This window comes from Diceros bicornis, chromosome X (genome assembly GCF_020826845.1).
Source record: "Diceros bicornis minor isolate mBicDic1 chromosome X, mDicBic1.mat.cur, whole genome shotgun sequence".
NCBI lineage: Eukaryota > Metazoa > Chordata > Mammalia > Perissodactyla > Rhinocerotidae > Diceros > Diceros bicornis.
The window spans coordinates 45,816,808-45,840,841 of NC_080781.1; the positions used below are offsets into that span (position 1 = coordinate 45,816,808).

At 36.5% G+C, this 24,034-nt stretch overlaps 1 protein-coding gene across 6 annotated transcripts in view; it reads left to right on the forward strand.

The window, feature by feature from the left end:
- Positions 1-24,034, forward strand: part of WNK3 (WNK lysine deficient protein kinase 3) — a 159,265-nt gene that overhangs the window by 124,996 nt on the left and 10,235 nt on the right. For all 6 annotated transcript variants that reach the window (XM_058535911.1, XM_058535910.1, XM_058535915.1 and 3 more), the window contains 4 exons: positions 4,943-5,033; positions 5,575-5,705; positions 6,247-6,863; positions 9,335-9,546. In XM_058535911.1, the coding sequence (XP_058391894.1) occupies positions 4,943-5,033; positions 5,575-5,705; positions 6,247-6,863; positions 9,335-9,546 (1,051 nt within the window). The remainder of the gene's footprint in view (positions 1-4,942; positions 5,034-5,574; positions 5,706-6,246; positions 6,864-9,334; positions 9,547-24,034) is intronic.

Consider the following 24,034-nt stretch of genomic DNA (forward strand, 5'->3'; position numbering starts at 1 on the left):
ATGACTTATTTTTTATAAGTTATATACTATAGGAATTTAATTTCTCCTTTCTATTCCTTCAAATCACAGAGGTAACCACTATCTGGTGCTTTTCCACTATTTAGTACTTATCCTTGACTTAAGCTTACACAGATCTATTTACAGCTTATAACTTTTTATTCACAAAAATAGGATTGTGCTATTTATACATATTGGTCTGCAAGTTGATTTTTTCATATCATATATCATAGACATATTTCTAAATCTTTAGCACTGTATCTCTTTATTATTGTTATTATATAGGTAGTATATGCATGTATGTAAGTAAAATCCACCCCACTTCCAAACCTATAGACATAACTGTTAATAAATCTTTCTAGACATGGTTTTAATTAACATACAAATATTTATATAGAAATACTTCTTTATATGTATTATATATTTATAAAGACATTAATACGTATTATACATTTATATACATGTACTTCTTCTTTACATACATGTGCTGTTCTGCATTTTTTTCACTTATGGACATTTATCCACGTCAGTACACATAGTTCCACCTCACTTAACTTTTTTAAACAATGGCATAATATTCCATTGAATAGATATAATTTAATTATTTATTTTTTGGTAAACTAGTAATTTTAAATTATGCAATTAATGTATAAACACGAAAGCAATTCAGATGGATAGAAAATTAAAAGTAATTGTTGTGTTAACACCCTCGCATACCCCATCCCACTCCCCAAATACTGAGTTCCTGGTTTTAATTCTTGTGGTCTTTGCTATAAATAACTTGTAAATAATATACTTATTTATCTATTTTTTGATTTAGTAATTTAAATTTTTTTTAAGTTTTTATTTATATATTTTTTATTGAGGTGACATTGGTTTATAACATTATATAAATTTCAGGTGAACTGAAATTTCTTCTTCTGTATAGACTACATCGTGTTCACCACCAAAGGTCTAGTTTCCATTTGTCACCATAGATGATTTAGTAATTTTAGACAATAGCTATTGACTCACTACTGTGAAGAGTGAGGAAATTATTATATTTTCCATTTCCTCCACTTTTCTTTCCTCTACACCTCCCAATTTTTATTACTTAAATTACTTTTTAACATTGGCAAAGTTTATAACGTCTACGTTTGGTTGCACTTGGTCTGTAGGTTGATTCGAAGAATTGAAAATCAATAAATACCATATATATTATGATTATATTTTATTGGATGATCATGTAATGTGACTAGAACCATTAAATGAAATGTAATTCTGTCATTTAAACTTTATTGCTCAAAGGAGACTCTTCCAAGTGTCAAGGTCAAATGGATTCTTTTGTTTAAGTGTCCATTGCTACAGCTGAATCAAACTTAACCTGCCACTGTATCTGATGTCCTAGAATTCCTCTCCCCCACCCTGAAATGTTTCTATGAGTAATATTTTTAAATATGTTGCATGGGTGACTAATTTGTTTTTTTTTTTAATGTCCAAAAGTGTCTTTATTTTGCATCACACTTGATTGACTAAGTACGGATGGTAGGATCAATTTGAGTTAATCTTTATATATGGTGTGAGATAAGGGTCCAGCTTCATTCTGTTGCATGTGGCTATCCAGTTGTTCCAGGACCATTTGTTATTCTCTTTGTTGTTGTTATAAATGAAATTGTTTTCTTCATTTTCTTTTCAAGTTTTTCATTGCTGGTATATAGAAATACAACAGATTTTTGAGTGTTGATGTTGTGTCCTTCAACTTTGCTGAGTTTATTAGCTCTAATAGCTTTTGGTGTTTTATTTAGGGTTTTCTATATAATATGTAAGATCATATCATCTGTGAATAGAGATAGTTTTATTTCTTCATTTCCTGTTTTTCTTATCTATTCACTTTTCATTTCATGCTTTCCACCTCTTTGTCCTTTTGCTTTTTGTACTGGGAGAATTTTTCAATTTTTAAGCTCTTTCCAATCTCCTGTTCAGCTGTTTTTTTATGTCAAGGGTTACATTTTTAATTCTAGTAACTGTAGTTCATTCTTTTTCTTATGGATATTCACACATCTCTCTGAAGATATTGAAGTCTTACTCTAGGTTATTAATGCTATGTCCTTGGTTATTCTTCTGTTTGTTGAGTTTAGTGTTTTCTTATAGTGTTGATTTCCCATAAGTGTTTGGTGATTCTTAGTTGGTACTGATCTTTTCTTTTTTCCCCATAAGATTCTGTCTGTAAATGCTATGTATAATTACTGTAGCCTTCCTCTAGTAGTTGTGGGAAAGGTGTGGGACATGCTGCCTGGCACTGGCTATTGCAACTTGTGTTTAATGCTGCCCAGAGGGTGGCGCAGTAGCTAGTCTTCAAAGGTAGAAGGGCTTCCTCTTCCTCCTGGATGTGGTCTCCTCTGTACATTGCTGACCTTTCTCTTGGCCACAAACATTTTCCTCTCACCACTCTTATTTGGGAGTAGATGCCTCTTCTGTCTTTTGCTTGCTATGGATGGGGAGGAAAGGGGCAGAACTGCCTGACTGTTCCTTCTTTGGTACCCCAGCCAGTTCGTTTTTCCATTCAGTGAATATCTACTGAGCAGCGAATAAGTCAAGATCTCGGTTTTTGTGGAGCTCACATTCTAGTGGGGGAAGATAGACCCTAAACAAATAAGGTAATTAAAGGGCTATGATAGAGAGACTTGGGGGGTTACTTTATGTAGGGTGGTCAAGGAAGCACCTGTATGTGGCGGTAACATTCACAGGTGGAGAGCTGTTCAAGGAACCAAAAGAAGGCCTGTAAGTAGGAGAGTTAACAAGATGATGTTGAAGAGACAGATAGGAGACTGATCGCGTACAGCTTTGTAAATGTTCTAACCAACCACCCATCCTTTTGGTTGGCCAGGGCCCTCTCCTGCTGCCCATATCTGCCACCCACGTTTGCAGCATTTTGAAACAGTTCCTGCATATGTCATGGGCTGCTTTTTCCTCATTTAATCATATATGCATGTGTCTACATATGTTTTTTCTGTCACGTTTGTGGATTTGAATTGGTAAGGGAGGCTAGAACTTGTATTTAACTTACCATCTTGATCCAGTTATTACTTATTAAAAATCTTTTCCGCAATTTCAGTGGAAGTATTGTAACACTTTCTAAATTGTAATATTATTGAAAGATTTTTTTTTATCTTCATGAAAGTAGCAGTATTGTTATCGAACCAAAGTGGGTTTGCTTCCTGGTGAGTTAAAATCAGACTCTCCACGGGAAGTAGTTGTAACACAAAGTAGAGTTTATTTGCAGGAAATTGGAGACCTCGCAGAATCATTTCCCAGGTCATGCCCCTAGCACCGGACAGCAGGGGCCTTATATTTCAGATTAGGAATGAATATTCAAAAGGGAGAGGTGGGTAATCGCTTACGCAGGCTCAGTTGGAAAACATGCTTCCACATACATTGCATGTTATGGTAATAAGGACTAAGCTCCTCCCAGGGCGGAGATTTAGCATTAAAAATGAGGCAAAGGGGGGCCGGCCCTGTGGCTTAGCGGTTAAGTGCCCGCGCTCCGCTACTGGCGGCCCGGGTTCGGATCCCAGCTCGCACCGACGCACCGCTTCGCCGGCCGTGCTGAGGCCGTGTCCCACATACAGCAACTAGAAGGATGTGCAACTATGACATACAACTATCTACTGGAGCTTTGGGGGGGAAAAAAAGAAAAAAGGAGGAGGATTGGCAATAGATGTTAGTTCAGAGCCAGTCTTCCTCAGCAAAAAGAGGAGGATTAGCACGGATGTTAGCTCAGGGCTGATCTTCCTCACGAAAAAAAAAAATGAGGCAAATGTCATCTCTTGGGCACTTTTCAGCCCATCTGTGCAGGCATGGCTCTTGTGGTGTGGTTTGGACTGGTTCAGGGTGATTGGTGATTGCATCTCTTAACATAACAAAGAAAAGAAAAAAACAATTTAGAGAAACAGTTAAATGCTTCTGAAACCTCCCTTGAGTTCCTTGGGGCAATTAGTCAGTGACATTATTACTAGTCCAAAATGGGACTTTGGAAAATAAAAACTGATTGTTCAGAATTTTACTTTCAATAACTGCTGACCTGCCCTAAGTGTTAATAATGGTTACCCAAGACTGCAGTGTACTTAGTGCTGCTTAGGCTATCTTCCTTTACACAAATGCTAAATCTCATTCTTTGAGCTTTTAAATACTCTTTTAATTTTCTAGATTAGTAGTGACCATTCTCATGTTTCCCAAAGTATTTGTGGTTGTATATGTTAATTTTTATATTAATTATTACAGGAAATTTATTTTTAAAGTATTCATTTAGAATACAACAGTTAATTCTGGCTTTTTGCAGGGAGGGATGGGAGGACAAGTAGAGGAGAGAGTGATTTTATAGCCAGCTATGGACTGATGTTAACAATTTTTAGAGCATGAATTTGAAATAATTTTGAGGTCCATTGTAAATTTCTGTGTGCTTACATAAAGTAAGAAACTTGATTTGGTAATGTTTCTCTGTAAATCTTAATGCCTAGATATCTTGTTTTTCTGTGTTATCATGTGTGTTGGGCATCTTTAACTAACACTCTTAAATAATATGAGCATAAGTGAAAAATTTCATTTCAAGAGCATAGGGTTTCAGTAACCTTTTTTAGTAAATTGGTGCATATGAAGGAAATAATTTTAGTTTTAATTTTCAGTTTTCACAGTTACTATAATGAAAAATTTTCTAGGGTGGAAGATTAATATTCTGCTCTTTTATTTATCTGAAGTCTAAATAATATTTTTAAAGAAGGGGGAATGCTTAATTCCTATAAGTCGAATACTTCGGGTTCAGTCTGATAAGGTACTAGTAATGTAAGTATACATAGCATTCTATTTTTGATTACTGATTAGTCCATACAAGAACTCCAATGGTATAAAAAACTACTCTACCTTACCTAAATTATTACCATTTTGGTTTTTCTCTTTTTATCTCCATTAGGAGATGTCCCCAGATGCTTCACTTCCAGGGGATCCAGAGGCCTATCCTGCTGCTGTGTCAAGCGGTGGAGCCATTCATCTGCAGACAGGAGGTGGATATTTTGGCCTAAGCTTTACTTGTCCTAGTCTCAAAAATCCTATTAGCAAGAAATCCTGGACTCGCAAATTAAAAAGCTGGGCATACAGGCTACGGCAGTCAACCAGCTTTTTCAAGAGATCAAAAGTCCGTCAAGGTAGTGTGCTTACAGTCAGGGACATAGACTAGGTAACATCACTTTTCATTTAATTATGTTTTTTTGTTGTTGTTGTTCATACGCAAATCTTGCCACTTTTTCCACATAGCCCATGTATGTGACATGTCCCATTAATGTCATTGCCATTTTATTTTTCTTTTTGTAACTAATTTGGTTTTACAGTTATTCATTTCATATAGATACTAAGCCTCGGGATAAATCTTGCAATGTCTGATTTAGAGTTAGGGACTTCTACAGTGTTGGTTATTACATTAACACTTTTTAATTGTCTAGCAGGAGTTAAGCTTTTTCTCCTTTTCTTCATTTTGGTTAATGTAAACAAATTTACTCTTAACAAACAATTTTCTTTTTTCTGCTTACAATTTGGCAAAACTTGCAGTGGAAACAGAAGATATGAGATCAGCAGTTGCTCGCGATCCCATTCCTCTGACAGGAGAGTCCACAGCTGATACTAGGGCTTTGAGTAGATGTAAAGCGATGAGTGGATCATTTCAGCGGGGTCGGTTCCAGGTTTGTGTCTTTGGTTGAATTCTTTTCTACAAAGGCATTATAAAAGGTAACAGTATTGAAGATCTTGGTCTGTAGATGATGCTTATTTTAAATGTAGAACACTGTCATATTTAATTTGTTCCCTTATACACATCCCCTCACCTTTTGAAACCACCTAGTAAAGGTGAGTCTAAAGAAACAGGGATTTTGGTAGCTGGAAGAGAGCACAGAAATGGGTCATTTTTTGGTGGGTGGTTGGGTCATCTTTTTTATAAATCTTATTTCATATCCTTTAGAATCGCAACAAATTTAATTGTGGAATTTTTTTAATTGTGGAATTTTATTTGAGCAATATGAAGCCAACTATGTTTACCCAAGAGGCCCAATTGAAAGACTTTGAATATGGGAGGTATAGCTGACATTTTTAAGTTTTTGTATTATCGATACGTGTACATCACAGCAGACCATCCACTTGTCTGTGCCATATATTGATACTGAATTTCTTTATGGGTTTACTCTTTGGTTATGCAGAGCCAGCCACTTTTGCCTTTTTGTATCTCAGGTGATTACAGTTCCTCAGCAGCAGTCAGTGAAAGTGACATCTTTTGGAATAGAGCACATACCAGCATTCAATGAAATTACAAGCCATTCTAGTGAAGAAGCCTTTACTGAAACAGCAAAGTCTCCTTTGGTAGAAGTGGAACCTGCTGCACATAATCCACAAACTTCATTTTCTTCTCAGAAGTTACGAGCTCCTCACGAAATCTTTAAAGAAGACAAAAGAATTCCCAAACAAGGTGACAACTTCTCATCTTTCAACACAGCTTGTGAGACTGATGTATCTTCCATCACCCCAGATAAAGAATTGGAAGAAAATTCAGCCACAGGAAGTAGCATGCAGTCTGGATCTGAACTGTTGCTTAAAGGGAGAGAGATACTCACTGTTGGGAAACAGCCTGGCTCTGATAGTGAATTTTCAGCCACTCTTGCTGGCAGAGGGAAGTCAGTGGCAAAGACTGGTCCAGAGAGTGATCAGTGCTTACCACTCCGTGAAGAAAAAGCCTATACTCAAACACAGAGCTCACTCTTCTATTCGCCATCTTCCCCAATGAGCAGTGATGATGAGTCAGAAATAGAGGATGAGGACCTGAAGGTGGAGCTTCAAAGATTGCGAGAAAAGTAAGGACTGTTTCCCTTTTGTCACAAATCTGGTTGCCCTGGGTTTTATAGAACTAAGTATTTGGTATGTAGCTAATTTAGAATTGGCGACATTTTAATGGTTGAAAACTTTTTATGATTGAAAACTACAAGAATGGCATCAGATCCCACAGGTTAAGGGCTCCGCTCCATCCCACGAGACTGCCCCCTCTTCAGGTGCCAATTACAAGTCCAGGTAGTGTCACCTATGCTTCTGACCAACCTGTTATAAATCGGAGGTTTCCATGACCCCCTCCTCGGGTTCGATTAATTTGCTAGAGTGGCTTACAGAACTCAGGAAAACAGTTTACTTAATAGATTATCAGTTTATTGTAAAAGAATACAACTCAGGAACAGCCAGATGGCAAGGTATAAGGGAAAGGGCATGTCTTGAGAGTGCTACTCTTCCAGCACCTCCGTGTGTTTACCAGCCTGGAAGCTCTTCAGACCACGTAGTTCAGGGATGTTTATGGAAGCTTCATTACGGTAGGCATGATAGATTAAATTATTGGCCACTGATTATCAATTCAATCTCCAGCTCCTCTACCCTTCCCAGAGGTGAAGAGAGAGGTGCTGAAAGTTCCCACCCTATAATCACGTGGTTGGTTCTCCTGGCAACCAGCCTCGCATTCTTAGGGTCTTTTCAAAAGTCACTTCATTAACATACACTCAGTTGTGATTCAAAGGGACTTGTTATGAGTAACAAGACACTCCTTTCACCTTTATCACTTTGGAGCTATTTCAGGAACTGGAGCTATTTGAGGACAAAAGACCAAATATTATAACAAAAGATTTTCCCATTACTCTTATCACTTAGGAAATTACAAGGGTTTTAGGAGCTGTGTGCCAGAAACAGAGACAAAGACCAAATATATGTTTTTTATTATAAATCATAATACCACAACAGTAAAAAAGCACACAAAATGATCTCCTATTTCTCATGCCCTAATCTCATTTCACAGGCAACCACTGTGAACTGTTTGGTATATATATATCTTGCCTGTTATTTTTCTGTGCATTTACAAATATATAGTTTTTGCTTTTTATAAAAGTGGGATCATAATATACATGTTATTCTACAATTTTTTGACTTAACATTGTCGCCTGTATGTGTGTGTGTATATATATATTCATGTTTGCACAAATAATCTTTATTCCATACATTGGAATAGCATGTAGCCATTTAAAGTTTATTTAATTTCTCTTTAATGGACATTTCAGTTTTATCCCATGTTTTGCTTACGTAAACAATGTTGAAGTGAACATCCTTGTGTTTTTACACACTTATGTGAGTATTTTTATAGGGTAGATACCTAAAAGTAGAATTGCTGGGTTAAAAGATGTGTACATTTTAAATTGATAGGTACTGCTAAAATTGTCATCCAGTGTAGGTATACCATTTTACACACCAGACAAAAATATATGAAAGTGCTTGTTTTCCCACTTCTTAACAACATTGGACTGGATATTACTGATCCTTTCATTTTTATTCCAATCAGATTATTATTATTTTTTTTGGTGAAGGAGATTGGCTGTGAGCTAACATCAGTGCCCATCTTCCTTCATTTTGTATTGTGACGCCACCACAGCATGGCTTGATGAGCGGTGTGTAGGTCCATGCCCCGGATCTGCACCTTCGGACCCCGGGATGCTGAAGCGGAGCGCGAAAACTTAACCACTATGCCACCAGGCTGGCCCTAATTTAAAAATATTTTTAAAAATAATTGTGTTCGGGCCGGCCCCGTGTCTTAGTGGTTAAGTGCGCGCACTCCGCTGCTGGTGGCCCAGGTTCGGATCCCGGGCGTGCACTGACGCACCGCTTCTCTGGCCATGCTGAGGCCGCGTCCCACATACAGCAACTAGAAGGATGTGCAACTATGACATACAACTATTTACTGGGGCTTTGGGGGAAAAATAAATAAAATTATAAAAAAAATAAATAAATAATTGTGTTCTTCTAATTAATAGTGAGGTTGTGCATCATCTCATATTTATTGATAACTCTTCTTTGGAGTTGCCTTTTCATATTCTTTTTCCTATAAGGTTGTTTCTTTTTTTCTTATTGATCTTTAGGAACTATTTATATATTCTAAATATTAACCTTTTACTATATGTTGCTAACATTTTCTTCCTGTTTATGCTTACAACATATAATAAAGAAAAGGTTAATATTTTCAATACCACGTTTCTTTTTAAATTTTGTTTTATTGTTTTTCACTATATGGAAGTTTTAGAAATTTGTTTTTGTCAATTTGTTCACCTTTTTATGTCTGATTAGTTTTATGTTATGGTTAGGAAGGCATTTCCCATCCTAAAATTGTGAAAATATTCTGTATTTCCACATTCTTAATCTAAATTCCTTGTTAAAGTTTACTTGTACTGGTGTAGAGTTTCTTGGCTCACCTGTATGGTGCCAGGGCCATTAAAATGTTTTCTGCATGATTTTCATTCAGACACATTCAGGAGGTGGTAAATCTTCAAACCCAGCAGAATAAGGAGCTGCAGGAGCTCTATGACCGCCTTCGGGCAATTAAAGATAGCAAAATCCAATCATCAGAGATTCCTCTGCCACCTGCATCACCACGTAGACCAAGATCTTTCAAAAGCAAACTTCGCAGTCGCCCCCAGTCCTTGACACAAGCGGATAATGGTGCAGTTGCTACAGGTAAATCAATCTTAAAATGATTTAAAAACAACTGGTCAAAGATCAGCAAAATTAGAAAAATAACTATAATATAATTTATTTTCTATTAAGCTAAGATAAGTTAAAGAAGTACACATTATTCTGAGATTTTTTTTCTACCTTTTTGGTGTTGAAGGTTGTTTTATGAAATAATGGTAAAGATAGATGATAGATTTTAGAGAGCAGATGAATGTTTTCTATGTTTTCATTTGGAAAACAAACACCTGGAAGCCCAATTTCAATCCCCAAAATAGTTTTTAAAGTGTTAGCAGTCAGTGGGAGCCACGGTCTAGCATTTAGAGTTTGTTGATGAGTTTGTTGCTAATCAAGATAATCTTAAAAATATAGTCATGTTCTGTCTGATGTAAGAGATCTTTGTTGATTTATTTATGAGAATATTAGAAAAATGTCCTACTGTGATTTTGAAAAAAAGAGGATCAGTCTCTACTTAACTAATAAAGAAGTTGTTAATCAGGTCAGACTTCCTTGGTTACCTGTGCATAGTCAAGGTGGGCATTTGAGGGTGATATATGTGAGATCTCAACAAAATTTGTGGTAGGCAGAATAATGGCCCCCCAAAGATGTCCGTGTGCAAATCCCTAGAACCTGTGACTATGTTCGGTTATATGGCAAAGGGGAATTGAGGTTGTAGATGAAATTAAGGTTGCTAATGGACTGACTTGAAAATAGGGAAGTTTTACACAATGTTATAAACCAATGTGACCTCGATAAAATAAAAATAAATAAATAAATTCCTCTCTTCTATGAAACAAAAAAGATAAAAAACGTAAAATAGGAAATTATCCTGGATTATTCGGGTGGGCCCAACATGATCATAAGGGTCCTTTAAAGTGGAAGAGGAAGGCAGAGGATAGGGGCAGAGAAAAGATGTGAGGAGGGAAGCAGTGTCAGAGATGCAACATTGCTAGCTTTGAAGATGGAAGTGGAGGGCCACAAACCAAGGAATGCAGGCAGCCCCCAGAAGCTGGAAAAGGCCAGGGAACAGATCTTTTCTAGAGCCTCCAGAAGGAACACAGCCCTGCCAACACCTTGATTGTAGTCCAGCGAGACCCATGTCAGATTTCTAACCTACATACCTATAATAAATTTGTGTTGTTTTAAGCAATCAATCTGTGATAATCAGTTACAGCAACAATAGAAAACTAATACAGAACTCAAGAACAGGAACTGTACTTTGATCCTCATAAAGATAGAACTGAAGGGTAGACTTGGATTGAGGGCAGCTTTGGGGATTTAATAGCAGAAGCATGTGGACTTTCAGTCTAATGCTCTACCGTTAATTGCTATACTTTATTTTCTTCTGTTTTCTTCCCAAATGGCTTGCTCTTTTTATGTAGTTTCTGTTTCCCCAGAACTTTGACTTTCAGATGACTTTGGCTTGTTATGATCCCAAAGCATTCTTTTACTTTCAGATCCCTGTTTAACTAGCCTTTGTCAGATTCCAGAGATAGAAAATTTGACTGACCCTGCTCATCTTTTCATGCAAAGTAATGGGTTAGAGGCCATTGCCTGGCCTGTTGTTGGACTCTTCTCCAGTCAGGTGTCCACCTGTTTTGTGTCTCAGCCTATCAAAAATGATGCCATCAGCTAGGAATGCTCCCAACATTTCCCCTGACTAGAGCCAATGTGTGGCTGGACCGGCCCTTGTGGTTCTTATTATGATTGCAAGATGCACCTCAGCAACAACTATCAGGGAACTTTGATAAAGCAAGGATTATTATTCACAGGTTCTGGAGGGTATGGGGCATGTCTGTGGCCACACAGTGAGAGGTTGCAAGGAGAGAGAGAAAGAGAACGAGCAGACCTGGGGTTCTGCCTTTATTAGAATCGAGGGTGGGATACCCAGGGTTTCACAGATTCACTCTTGACTCGTGAATTTAAAACATAAGAGTGGGAAAAGGTGTGGGAAGGGAAAACTAGGGTCACTCAAATGATCAGTTATCTAGGTCAACCAGGCCTTCTAAAAGGGAAACTTCATGGGTGGGGCAGCCTAGCTGTTTCTCTAGTTGCATAACTAGCAATATGTGTTTATTCCAGATGGATGTCTTTGAAATGGATGCTTTGGCATTCGGAAGCTTAATGTCAGTCACTTACATTACAATAAAAAAAGCTTATTGTCAGGCACTTACAGTACACCACCTCTTAAAATCAACCAGAGCCAGAAGCATGGCATCTTGTGGTAAAAACATGCCTTTTGAAACTGGCTTTTTTGACTCAGAACATTGTCTTTGTGATTCTTCAATTTATTTTGTGTTATAATATCTTGTTACTTTTTATTGCTGAGTAATAGTCCATGGTATGGATGTACCACAACTTGTTTGTTTATTCACTTGTTGAAGGACATTTGGGTTGTTTCCAGTGTTGGGCTTTACAAATAAAGCTGCTGTAAATATTCATGTACAGCTTTTTGGGTGAACATAAGTATTCAGTTCATCTGGATAAAATACCCAGAAGTAAGATTGCTGAGTCATATGTATATTTAAAATTTTTAAGAAACTGTGAAACTTTTCCCAAGCATCTATATTATTTTCCATTCCAATCAGCAATGTATGAGACTTCCAGTTTCTCTGGATGCTCTTTAGCACTTAGTATTATCAGTATTCCTTATTTTAGCCAATCTAATAGGTACCATACACCTATTAGATGTATAACGTGGTGGTTTTAAGTTTCATTTCCCTAACAGTTAGTGACATTGAACGTCTTTTTCTTGTGCTTATTTGTGATCAATATATCCTCTTTGTTGAAGTGCCTATTCAAGTCTTTTGCCATGTTTTGTAAGCTGTTTTTTTTTTTTTTTTTTTTAGTGTAGACAAAGATTTGATTCCCCAGTTTTTAAAGACAAAATTCTGACCAGAATAAAATTTTGCAGTTTTGAGCTGTATACTTAGCATTCAGTAAGTGCTCACTAAGTGTGTAACCTGTTTTTTTAGAAGGATTTATAAAGGATTGGTGTTAATTCTTCCTTAAATGTTTGGTAGAATGAAACAGTAAAGCCATCTGGATCTTGGTTTTATATATTGGAAGTTTTTAAAATACTAGTTCAATCTCTTCGCTTGCTATTAAGATTTTCTCTTTTTTTGAGTCAGTATCTGTGATTTTATAGAAATCTGACCCTTTCGTCTAAGTTATATAATTTGTTGGCATACAATTGTTTATAGTATTCTCTTATAATCCTTTTTATTTCTGTAAGATTTGTTGTAGTGATGTCCCCTCCTTCATTTTTGATTTTAGTAATTTGAGTCTTCTCTCTTTTTTTCTTGGTCAGTCTTGTTAAAGCTTTGTCAGTTTTGTTGATCTTTTCAAAGAACCAACTTTGGGTTTCATTGTCTTGATTGCTTTTCTCTTCTCTATTTCTACTCTAATCTTTGTTATTTCCTTCCTTCTACTTGCTTTGAGTTTAATTTACTCTTCTTCTTCTTCTTTTTTTTTGTTTTTTTGGTGAGGAAGATTAGCCCCGAGCTAACATCTGTGCCCATCTTCCTCTATTTTGTGTGTGGGACACTGCCACAGCGTGGCTTGATGAGTGGTGCGTAGGTCCGCACCCGGGATCCAAACCTGCGAACCCTGGGTCACCGAAGCAGAGCGTGTGAACTTAACCACTACACCACCGGGATGGCCCCATATTCTTCTTTTTCTAATTTCTCTAGAGTAAACTTAAAGATCCATACCTAGACACATTGACTTTCAACAATTTAATTATGATATGTATAGGTATGGATCTCATTGATATTTTTTCTGCCCCTTTCTCTTCGCCTTTTGGGACTCCCATTATGCATATTTTGTCATTCTTGATGGTATTCCACAGGTCTCGGAGACTCTGTTCATTTTATTTCATTCCTTTTTCTTTCTGTTCCTCGGAGTGGATTTCTCCATTAACTGATCTTGTTGGCTGATTCTTTCTTTTGCCCACTCAAATCTGTTGTTGAGCACCTCTAGTGAATTTTTTGTTTCAGTTATTGTACTTTTCAACTCCATAATTTCTATTTTTTTAATGATTTTTTTCTCTTTATTGATATTCTCTATCTGGTGTGAGACATTGTTATACTTTCCTTCAATTTTTTAGGCATATTTTCCTTAAGTTGTTTGAATACATTTAGAATAGCTGATTTTAAAGGCTTTATCTACTAAGTCCAAAATCTAGGTCCCCTTCAGGACGTTTTTGTTGACTTTTTTCCTGTGTATGTGGCATACTTTCCTCTTTCTTTACATGTCTGTTAATTTTGTGATGAAAACTGGACATTACAGATAATATATTGCAACAGTTCTAGTATCAGATTCTTCTACCCCCTTCCTCGACAAAGTTTGGTGTATTGCTGTATTTTGTCTGTTTGTTATTGCTATTGTATTTTCTTGCTGCTGCTTATTTGTTTAGTGATTTTCCTAATCCCAGACTAATTCTGTATTCCCTGTAGTGTATGGCCATTGAGTTCTTTGCCAGCTTTTAAAAAAAATTTGTTTTTATATTAAGCTTGGTATGCTAGGGTTCACACCTGGGCCAGTACATTTAGTGGTGAGCTGGTGATCGAAGATTTCATTAAATGCCTTGTCTAGATGTTCTTGCCAAGGGTATCTCTGTAAGAAGGCACACCTTCAAGCTTCAGTTTACAAGACAGCCTTTGAATTTACCACCTGTTAGCCCAGGAACTCAAGTTCAGCCAGAATTGAGTGACTGGTACCTTCTCCTTTCTCAGGTCTTTCCTGGCATGCCAGACATTTATATTTCCAGGAATATGTCAGAGGCTTTTAAAGTTTCCTATGGTTATCTAGTTGTCCTAGAATTCCTTTTCATTTCTAGGCCAGGCTCTCGTTTTCCCCAACTGAAATCATAGCCTTAGGCATCCGAGTTGTTGCCAGCACTTTCCTATTGTTTTAGTAATGCCCTGGAGGGTAGCCTCCTACCCTCCCCTCACCCCCTACACTCATGCCTGACTGGGCTGAGCTGAGCTCTGAGTGAAATCAAGTATCTTCTACACTCTGAGAATAGAGATTTTTCCAGGTTGCTGCAAATTCAGACAAACTATTGATTGTGCTCTGGGGATGGTACTTTTAAGGGAGCTCAAAAAGAGGTTTGATCTCTCCATTGGCTGCAGTGCTCCTGGCTTTTGGCCACCACAACACTGAGCTGGGGAGAAGGAGGGATGTGAATTGCCACAAGTTAGAATGTCACAGACCTCAGTACAGTCATGTGTCACTTAAGGATGGGGCTATGTTCTGAGAAATGCATCATTAAGAGATTTCATAGTTGTGCAAACATCATAGAGTGTACACTAACCTAGATGTGTAGGTTACCTAGGCCATAATGGTACTAATATTATGGGACCACTGTCATACATGCAGTCCGTCATTGACTGAAACATCATTATGTGGTGCATGACTGTAGTTTGTCTTGGGTAAATTATTTTTATTTCCTTCTCTGTCTTTGGATAATTGTCAGAGTTCTGAAATGGTTGGTTTTAGTTGTTTTGCCCATATTTTCATTGTTTTAAGAGCAAGTTCACCTAGTCCTTTACTCTGTATTTTTTGAAGTTGTTCTCCCTCTTTTTCTATTTTCTGGAAAATGTTTGGGTTTTAATTAGTATTATTTCTTCTTTAAATGTCTGGAAGAATTTTCCAGTGAAACCCTCTGGGCTCAGATTTCTTTTTTGGGAGGTTTTCAACTACAAATTCAAATTCTTTAATAGTAGTTATAGGATTTTCCTGTTGGGTGAGTTTTGGTAGTTTGTGGTTTTTGAGGACTTGGTCCATTTTATCTAAGTTGTTGAATCTTTGTGTTTAGAGTTGTTCATTATTATCTTTTTGTGTGTGTGTGTGTGAGGAAGATTAGCCCTGAGCTAACATCCGATGCCAATCCTCCTCTTTTTGCTGAGGAAGATTGGCCCTGGGCTAACATCCGTGCCCATCTTCCTCTACTTTATATGGGATGCTGCCACAGCATGGCTTGACAAGTGGTGCGTCGGTGCGCTCCCAGGATCCAAAACTGCGAACCCCAGGCCGCCGAAGTGGAGCGTGTGCAGTTCACTGCTGCACCACCAGACCGGCCCCCATTATTATCTTTTTAATGTGTTAGGAATCTGTAGTGACATCACCTTTTTCCTTCCTGATATTTGTAATTTGTGTCTTCTCTTTTTTTCCTTGTCAGTCTTGATAGAGTTTTGTCAATTTTATTGATCTTTTCAAATATCCAGTTTTTGCTTTTATTGATTTTCTCTATTGTTTTCCTGTTTTAAATTTCATTGATTTCTGCTCTTTATTGTTTCTTTCTTTCTACATGCTGTGTTTTTATTTTGCTCTTTTTTCTAGTTTCTTAAAATGGAAGCTTTGATTATTGATATGAGACCTTTTTGTACTACAATCCTTTAATGCTATAAATTTTCCTATATGTACCACTTTGGCTGCATCTACTAAGAATTTTTTTAAATTAAGCTCAATTTTAGGGGGGCAGTTTTAGATTTACAGAAAAATTGTTAAGATAGTACAGAGAGTTTCCATATACCCCACACCCAGTTTCCCTAATTACTAACGTCTTACATTAGTCTGGTACATTTGTCACAACTAATCTTGATACATTATTATTAACTAAAGTCCATATTTTACTCTGATTTCTTTATTTTTTACCTTATATACTTTTTCTGTCTCGGGATCCCATCCAGGATGCCACATTATATTTAGTGGTTATATCCCCTTAGAATCCTCTTGGCTCTAACAGTTTCTCAGAATTTCCTTGTTTTTGATGACCCTGACAGTCTTGAGAGTACCAGTCAGTTATTTTGTAGAATTTTGTTTTTGAACACTTTTTTACTTACTGGCATCAGAAGATGCTCTAGGCTTATCTTGTATATTTCCTGGCCCAATATTAGAAGCCACCATTTCCACAAGGAGTCCTAATTCCTTTTATTGGAGAATGGATTATAGACCAAGATCTGAGTGCTTGGTGTGCTCATTGCTGCTGGGGTGTTGTTGCTTCTAGGCCCTCTTAGCTGACAGATAAGGAAATATATGTATGCATACTAACCCATATATGTCCATATCTGTGAATATTTCTATATGTAACCATCTATATATTAAGGTAAACATGCATTCATATTGATATCTCCAACTCTAATACTGTACCGTATGGATCATTACAGCCTTCTTTCCTTGCTTATCTGTAACCTCCCACTCCAACAGTGAGAAACCAGACTCCCACCATACTCCATCCATTTACTTAGTTGTTCAATTCCAGTATAAGGTATAGTGGTTTCAGAATTGTTAACTTATACCCCAGTGAGAAACGCCTTTATCAACTAGAATACAGTGTTTATATACAGTTCTTTTTGCCTTTAATATTATAAGTGCCACTCATTTACAACGTTATATAGATTAGCACTTGTTCCCCTACCCCTTTATGTGAGGTTCCTTAATACATTTGTAATATGATTAGATTCTTTTGTCACATTCTGCATTCGATCCTGGAATCCTCTGACCTCCTAAATGATTTTTTAAATTTTCGTACATTAAAGTTCACTCTTTGTGCTGTAAACTTCTCTACGTTTTGACAAATGCATTCCATCCTGGGATCTCGTGACCTCCTGATGATTTTTTTTTTTTAATTTTCACATTAAGGTTTATTCTTTGTTCTCTAGCATCCCCTAAATTTTGATATGTTGTATTTTCGGGGATTTTTTTCAGTTCAAAATTTTTTTATTTCCCTTGAGCCTTCCTCTTTGTTCCATGGTTTATTTGGTAGTCTGTTGTTTAATTTCCAAGTGTTTCAAGATTTTTCTTGTTGTTATCTCTTTGTTACAATTTGTACTTCAACTTTGTTATGATCAGAGAATGTATTTTCAATGGTTTTGATTCCTCTCAATTTGTTAAGATTGGTTTTATGACCCAGGATATGGTCTATTTTGATGAATGTTTCATGTGCACTTGAAAAGGATGTATACCCTGTTGTTGTTAAGTAGAGTGTTCTATAAATGTCAGTTAGATCTAGATATTTGAATGGTATTGTTCAATTATTCTATATCCTTCCTCATTTGCTGTCCACTACTTCTATTGTTTACTGAGAGAAGAGTGTAGAAGGCTCCAACTATAATTGTGGATTTGTCTGTTTCTCCTTTCAGTTCTGTTATTTTTTGCCTCATGTATTTTGAGGCTATTTTGTTAGTTGAACACACTTTTAACATTGTTCTATCTTCTTGGTGAATTGACTCATTTATCATTATGTAGCGTCCCTCTTTATTCTTGGTTATTTTTGTTTGCTTTGATGTCTAATTTGTCTGATATTAAATACCCATTCCATCTTTCTCTTAGTGTTTGCATGGTGTATCTTTTTTATCCTTTTAGTTTTAACCTACCTATATTATTATATTTGAAGTGAGTTTCTTGCAGACAGCTTATGGTCATGTTTCTTTAAAAAAACATCCATTCTGGTGCCAGCCTGGTGGTGCAAGCAGTTAAGTGTGCCCACTCCGCTTCGGCGGCCCAGGGTTCACAGGTTCAGATCCCGGGTGCACACCAATGCACTGCTTGTCAAGCCATGCTGTGGCGGTGTCCCATAAAAAGTAGAGGAAGATGGGCACGGATGTTAGCTCAGGGCCAATCTTCCTCAGCAAAAAGAGGAGGATTGGCAACAGATGTTAGCTCTGGGCTGATCTTCCTCACACAAAAAAAGAAAAAATATCCATCTGGCAATCTCTGTCTTTCAGTTATTTTTAAGCCATTTAAATTTAATGTAATAATCGATATGTTTGGATTTTGGTCTATCATATTTTAAATCTGTTTCTGTTTGTTCTGTTTTTTATTCATTTATTTCACCTGAATGTATTTTGGTATTCCAATTTGTCTATTATGTTTTTTCTGTATCTCCTTGTATAGTTTTTATTGGTTGTTCTAGGGATTATAATATATATACTTAACTTTTCAGTCTACTTAAATCTTTTACCACTTCAATAGGAATGTAGAAACCTTACATCCATATAGGTTTCTTCCTTCTTTATAATTGTGTTATGTATTACATCTACACCTGTGGAAAACTCCATCACACTGTGTTATAATTTTCATTTTTGCTTGAGTTTCAGAACTCAAAAGAAGAATACATTTACCCTGATAGCTACCATTTCTGTTGGTCTTCCTTTGTTCCTGCTCTTTCATGTTTCCTACTGGTGTCATTTCCCTCTGTTTGAAGATCTTTCTTTAGCTATTCTTTGAGAACAGGTCTGATGCTGACAAATTCTCTTAACTTTTTTCATCTTAGAATGTCTTTTCTCACCTTCATTCCTAAAGGATACTTTTGCTGTATATAGAATTCTGGGTTGACAGTTACATCTTTTAGCATTTTAAAAATATTATGCCACTTCCTTCGGGCTTCCCTGGTTTGTGATGAGAAATCCACAAAAATTTCAATTGTTGTTTTCCTATATGAAATACATTGTTTTCCTCTGGTTGCTTTCAGAACTTTTTCCTTCTCTTTAATTTTCAGCAATTATTATGTATGTAGGCATGAGTTTCTTTGTGTTTATTCCTGTTTTGGGTTCACTGAGCTTCTTGAATAAGTAGGTTTATGTCCTTTGCCAAATTTATCAAGTTTTCACCTAATATTTCTTCAAATATTTTTTTCTTATCACACTCTTTTTTTCACTCTCCTTCTGGGACTCTGATGACACAAATTTTAGACCTTTTGCCCTTATCCCATAGGTCCCTTAGTTTCTAGTCATGTTTGCTTTTCAATCTTATTTCTCTTGGTTGTTAAAATTGAATTTTCTTCTGTCCTCTCCCTTGTGCTGTTGAGTCCCTCCAAAGAGGTTTTTGTTTTTGTGGGTCTTTTTTTTAATGGTGTATTTTTTGGTTCTAAAATTTTGTTTATGTTCTCGATATCTATTTCTTTGCTGAGACTTTATTTTCTCATTAGTTTCAGTAGTTTTCATTATTACCTATTTGAGCATTTTTATAATAATTGCTTTAAAGTCATCAGATAATTCCAACATCTGTATCATCCTTAAATTAGTATCTGTTGATTGTCTTTTCCCATATCAGTTGAAATTGTCTTTGTTCTGTGTATGCCAAGTCATAGTGGATTTTATCCTGGACATTTTGAATATTCTCTTATGAGATTCTGGTGTCTTTTTAAAATTCTCTGTAGAATGTTGATTTTTTTTATAGGAAGTATTTGACTCAGTTATTTTTACCTTATGAATTCCAACCTCTATCTTCTGTAGTCAGTTGTTCCAAAAGCAGTTCAGTTGCATTGCCTCTGTGGTGCTTTTTGGATGTGTCCCACATATGGGTCTCCCAGTGGTCAGTCTCAGTCTTAGGCAGATGTCTATCTGTTAGTTAATTTCTCATGTCTTTGGTATGCTGAATAGGATCAGATTCACGTATGCACAGTTCAGTGGTGAACTCAGGAGTTCAAAAATACCTTTGCTCATAGTCTCTTCAATAAATGGTGCTGGGAAAACTGGACAGCCACGTGCAAAAGAATGAAAGTAGACCATCTTCTTTCACCACACACAAAAGTTAATTCAAAATGGATCAAAGACTTGAAAGTAAGACCTGAAACTATAAAACTCCTGGAAGAAAATATAGGCAGTACACTCTTTGACATTGGCCATAGAGGGATCTTTTCAAACTCTGTGTCTACACGGAGAAGGGAAACAAAAGAAAAAATAAACAAGTGGTATTTCATCAGAATAAAGAGCTTCTACAAGGCAAATGAAACCAGAATCAAAATGAAACGACAACCCACCAGCTAGGAGAAAGTATTTGCAAAAGCATATATCTGACAAGGGGTTAACCTCCATAATATGAGAAGAACTCACACACCTGAACAACAAAAAAACCAACAACCCAAACAAAAAATGGACAGAAGATACGTACAGACATTTTTCCAAGGAAGATATACAGATGGCCAATAGGCACATGAAAAGATGTTCAACATCACTAATCATCAGGTAAATGCAAATCAAAACAACACTAAGATATCACCTTACACCCGTTAGAATGGCTATAATCACCAAGACAAAAAATAACAAATGTTGGAGAGGTTGTGGAGAAAAGGGAACCCTCATTCACTGCTGGTGGGAATGCAAACTGGTGCAGCCTCTATGGAAAACAGTATGGAGATTCCTCAAAAAATTAAAAATAGAAATACCCTATGATCCAGCTATCCCACTACTGGGTATCTATCCAAAGATCCTGAAATCAACAATCCAAAGAGGGTTATCCACCCCTATGTTCATTGCAGCATTATTCACTATAGCCAAGAAGTGGAAGCAACACAAGTGTCCCTCGACTGACGATTGGATAAAGAAGATGTGGTATATATGTACAAGGGAATGCTACTCAGCCATAAAAAAAGACAAAATTGTCCCATTTGCAACAACATTGATGGACCTGGAGGGTATTATGTTAAGTGAAATAAGCCAGACAGAGAAAGACAAACACCACATGATTTCACTCATATGTGGAAGATAAACTAACATACGGACAGAGAGAATAGTTTGGTGGTTATCAGGGGGAAGAGGGTTGGGGGCTAGGTACAGGGGGGGATGGGACACATCAGTGATATTGGCCATTAATTGTCCTTCTTTGTATTGTCCTTGTCTGGCTTTGGTATCAGGGGGATGTTGGTCTCATAGAATGTGTTAGGAAGTGTTTAATCTTCCTCTATTTTTTGGAATAGTTTGAGAAGGATAGGTATGAAATATTCTTTGAATGTTTGGTAAAATTCTCCAGAGAAGCCATCTGGTCCCGGACTATTATTTTTTGAGAGTCTTTTGATTACTGTTTCAATCTCTTTACTTGTGATTGGTCTATTCAGATTCTCTGTTTCTTCTTGATTCAGTTTTGGGAGGTTGTATGAGTCTAAGACTTTATCTATTTGTTCTGGATTATCCAATTTGTTGGCATATACTTTTTCATAGTATTCTCTTATAATCCTTTGTATTTTGTGGTATCTGTTGTAATTTCTCCTCTTTCATTTCTAATTGTATTTATTTGAGCCTTCTCTCTTTTTTTCTTGGTGAGTCTGCCTAAGGGTTTGTCAATTTTATCTTCTCAAGGAACCAGCTCTTTGTTTCATTGATGCTTTCTACTTGTTTTTTAGTTTCAATTTCATTTATTTCTGCTCTAATTTTTATTATTTCCCTCCTTCTGTTGACTTTGGGCTGTTTCTTCTTCTTCTAATTCTGTTGTGTGTAGTTTAAGGTTGGTTATTAGGGATTTTTCTTGTTTGTTAAGGTGGGCCTGTATTGCTATGAGTTTCCCTCTCAGGACCACTTTAGCTGCATCCCATATGAGTTGGTATGGTGTATTTTCATTTTCATTTGTCTCCAGGTATTTTTTCATTTCTCCTTTAATTTCCCGAACGATCCATTAGTTGTTCAGTAGCATGTTGTTTAGTCTCCACATCTTTGTCACTTTCTCAGTTTTTTTCTTATAGTTGATTTCTAGTTTCACAGTGTCATGGTCAGAAAAGATGCTTGTTATGATTTCAGTCTTCTTAAATTTATAGAGGCTTGCCTTGTTTTCCAACATATGGTCTATCCTTAAGAATGTTCCATGTGTGCTTGAGGAGAATGTGTAATCTGCTGTTTTTGGATGGAGTGCTCTGTATATATCTATTAAGTCCATCTCGTCTAGTTTTTCGTTTAAGTCCACTATTTCCTTATTGAATTTTTGTCTGGATGATCTATCCATTGATGTAAGTGGGATGTTAAGATCCCCTACTATTATTCGTTGTTGTTAATATCTCCTTTTAGGTTTGTTCATATTTGCTTTATGTACTTTGGTGCTCCTGTGTTGGGTGCATGTATATTTATAATTGATATGTTTTCTTGGTGGAGTGTCCCTTTTATCATTGTATATTGCCCCTCATTACGTGTTTTATCTTGAAGTCTACTTTGTCTGATATAAGTATGGCAACACCTGCCTTCTTTCGTTTGCCATTAGCTTGGAGTATCATCTTCCATCCCTTCACTCTGAGCCTGTGTTTGTCTTTAGAGCTCAGATGTGTTTCCTGGAGGCAGCATATTGCTGGATCTTGTTTTTTAATCCATCCCGCCACTCTGTGTCTTTCGATTGGAGAATTCAATCCATTTACATTTAGAGTGATTATTGATATATGAGGGCTTAATGTTGCTATTTGATCACTCATTTTCCAGTTCTTTTGCATTTGCTTTGTTTCTTGTCCCCTGTGTTTCGGACTACCAATTCAGTTTGGTAGTTCTATATGATGGTTTTCTTAGCTTTCTCTTTATTTATTGGATAACTTTTAAATGAAATCAATCAATAAATGTTCCTTCAATGTGTAAAGCATAATTAGGCACTGAATAACATTCAAATAACATTTTTTTCTTCTCGTATGGCATATTGTTCTTGGTAACTTTTGGAAGGTATGTGTGTGTAGATGTTTCTGTTGCCTACTTAGAATTAGTCTTGCCTCAGCCCCTGTTACATTTAGATACTTGTTTTGGTTTGTTAATTATTTCTTCCTCCACTTATTGGCTATTGTGCCACTAGTGCATCAGTGTCATTGACCGCCAGTTGATTTTTCAAGATCACTTGTTCCACCAGAGTTGTACATAAGAAGAATCCTGACATTGAATTTTCCCTTGGTGCAGAAATGTTCTTAAAGAAGTGACATTCAAACTTATCTCTATGGAATAAATTTTTTAGAAACTGAAAGGAATGAGCACAAAAATACTCCTTAAGAGAAGCTGTGTAGGCAGAAACGCTGGCACTGATGTGTATATGTTTCTGGCTATCTTCTCCTTTTTACTTCTACCTGCTGACGTTTTTCCAGGGTAAGAACACAATCTATAAAGGCTTCAAACACAAGCTCCAGAGTGTTCCCCAACATTATTGTGCTATTTGTTCCCTTACTGGAGCTGGCAGAGAATTAGATGAATGTGCAGAGGGATAACAGGAAAAATGCATATTTTTAATATACGCTGACTTGTGTCTTTGAGTTTTAAGTCTGAGAAAAGTAGGAATTCCAACAAGATTGGTGTGTCATTTTGGTACATCATGGCTGCCTCAAATTAGTAAACATGATTTTTATAAAACTCCTTTGTATATGTGAATATGTTCCAATTAATTCGTTAAATTCTTCTTAAGCAATTTTCGCTAATATGTTTCCATTTCATATTTAATCTCCTTGAATCTAAGCTTTTAGTAGTGAAGAGTTCTTGGAGAATCACAGACTATGTGTTAGCAATCATTGAGATTATCGTGTTCCTCGTTATTAGGCAAGTTCCTCATCCATTTCCCAGTTTATTGCATGGGTTGGCATGGTACAATGGAAAGGACACCCCAGCTGTTTACCTTCTGGATCCCAGTCTTCCCATCCAAAAAATAGAATGATACTTGCTGAACCTATATCACAGGCCTATTATAAGTTTCAAAGAAGATAAAGAAGAGTACTTTGAAAGTGTTAATATGGAGGCTTCTTGCATTATCTTTAGCATTTTCC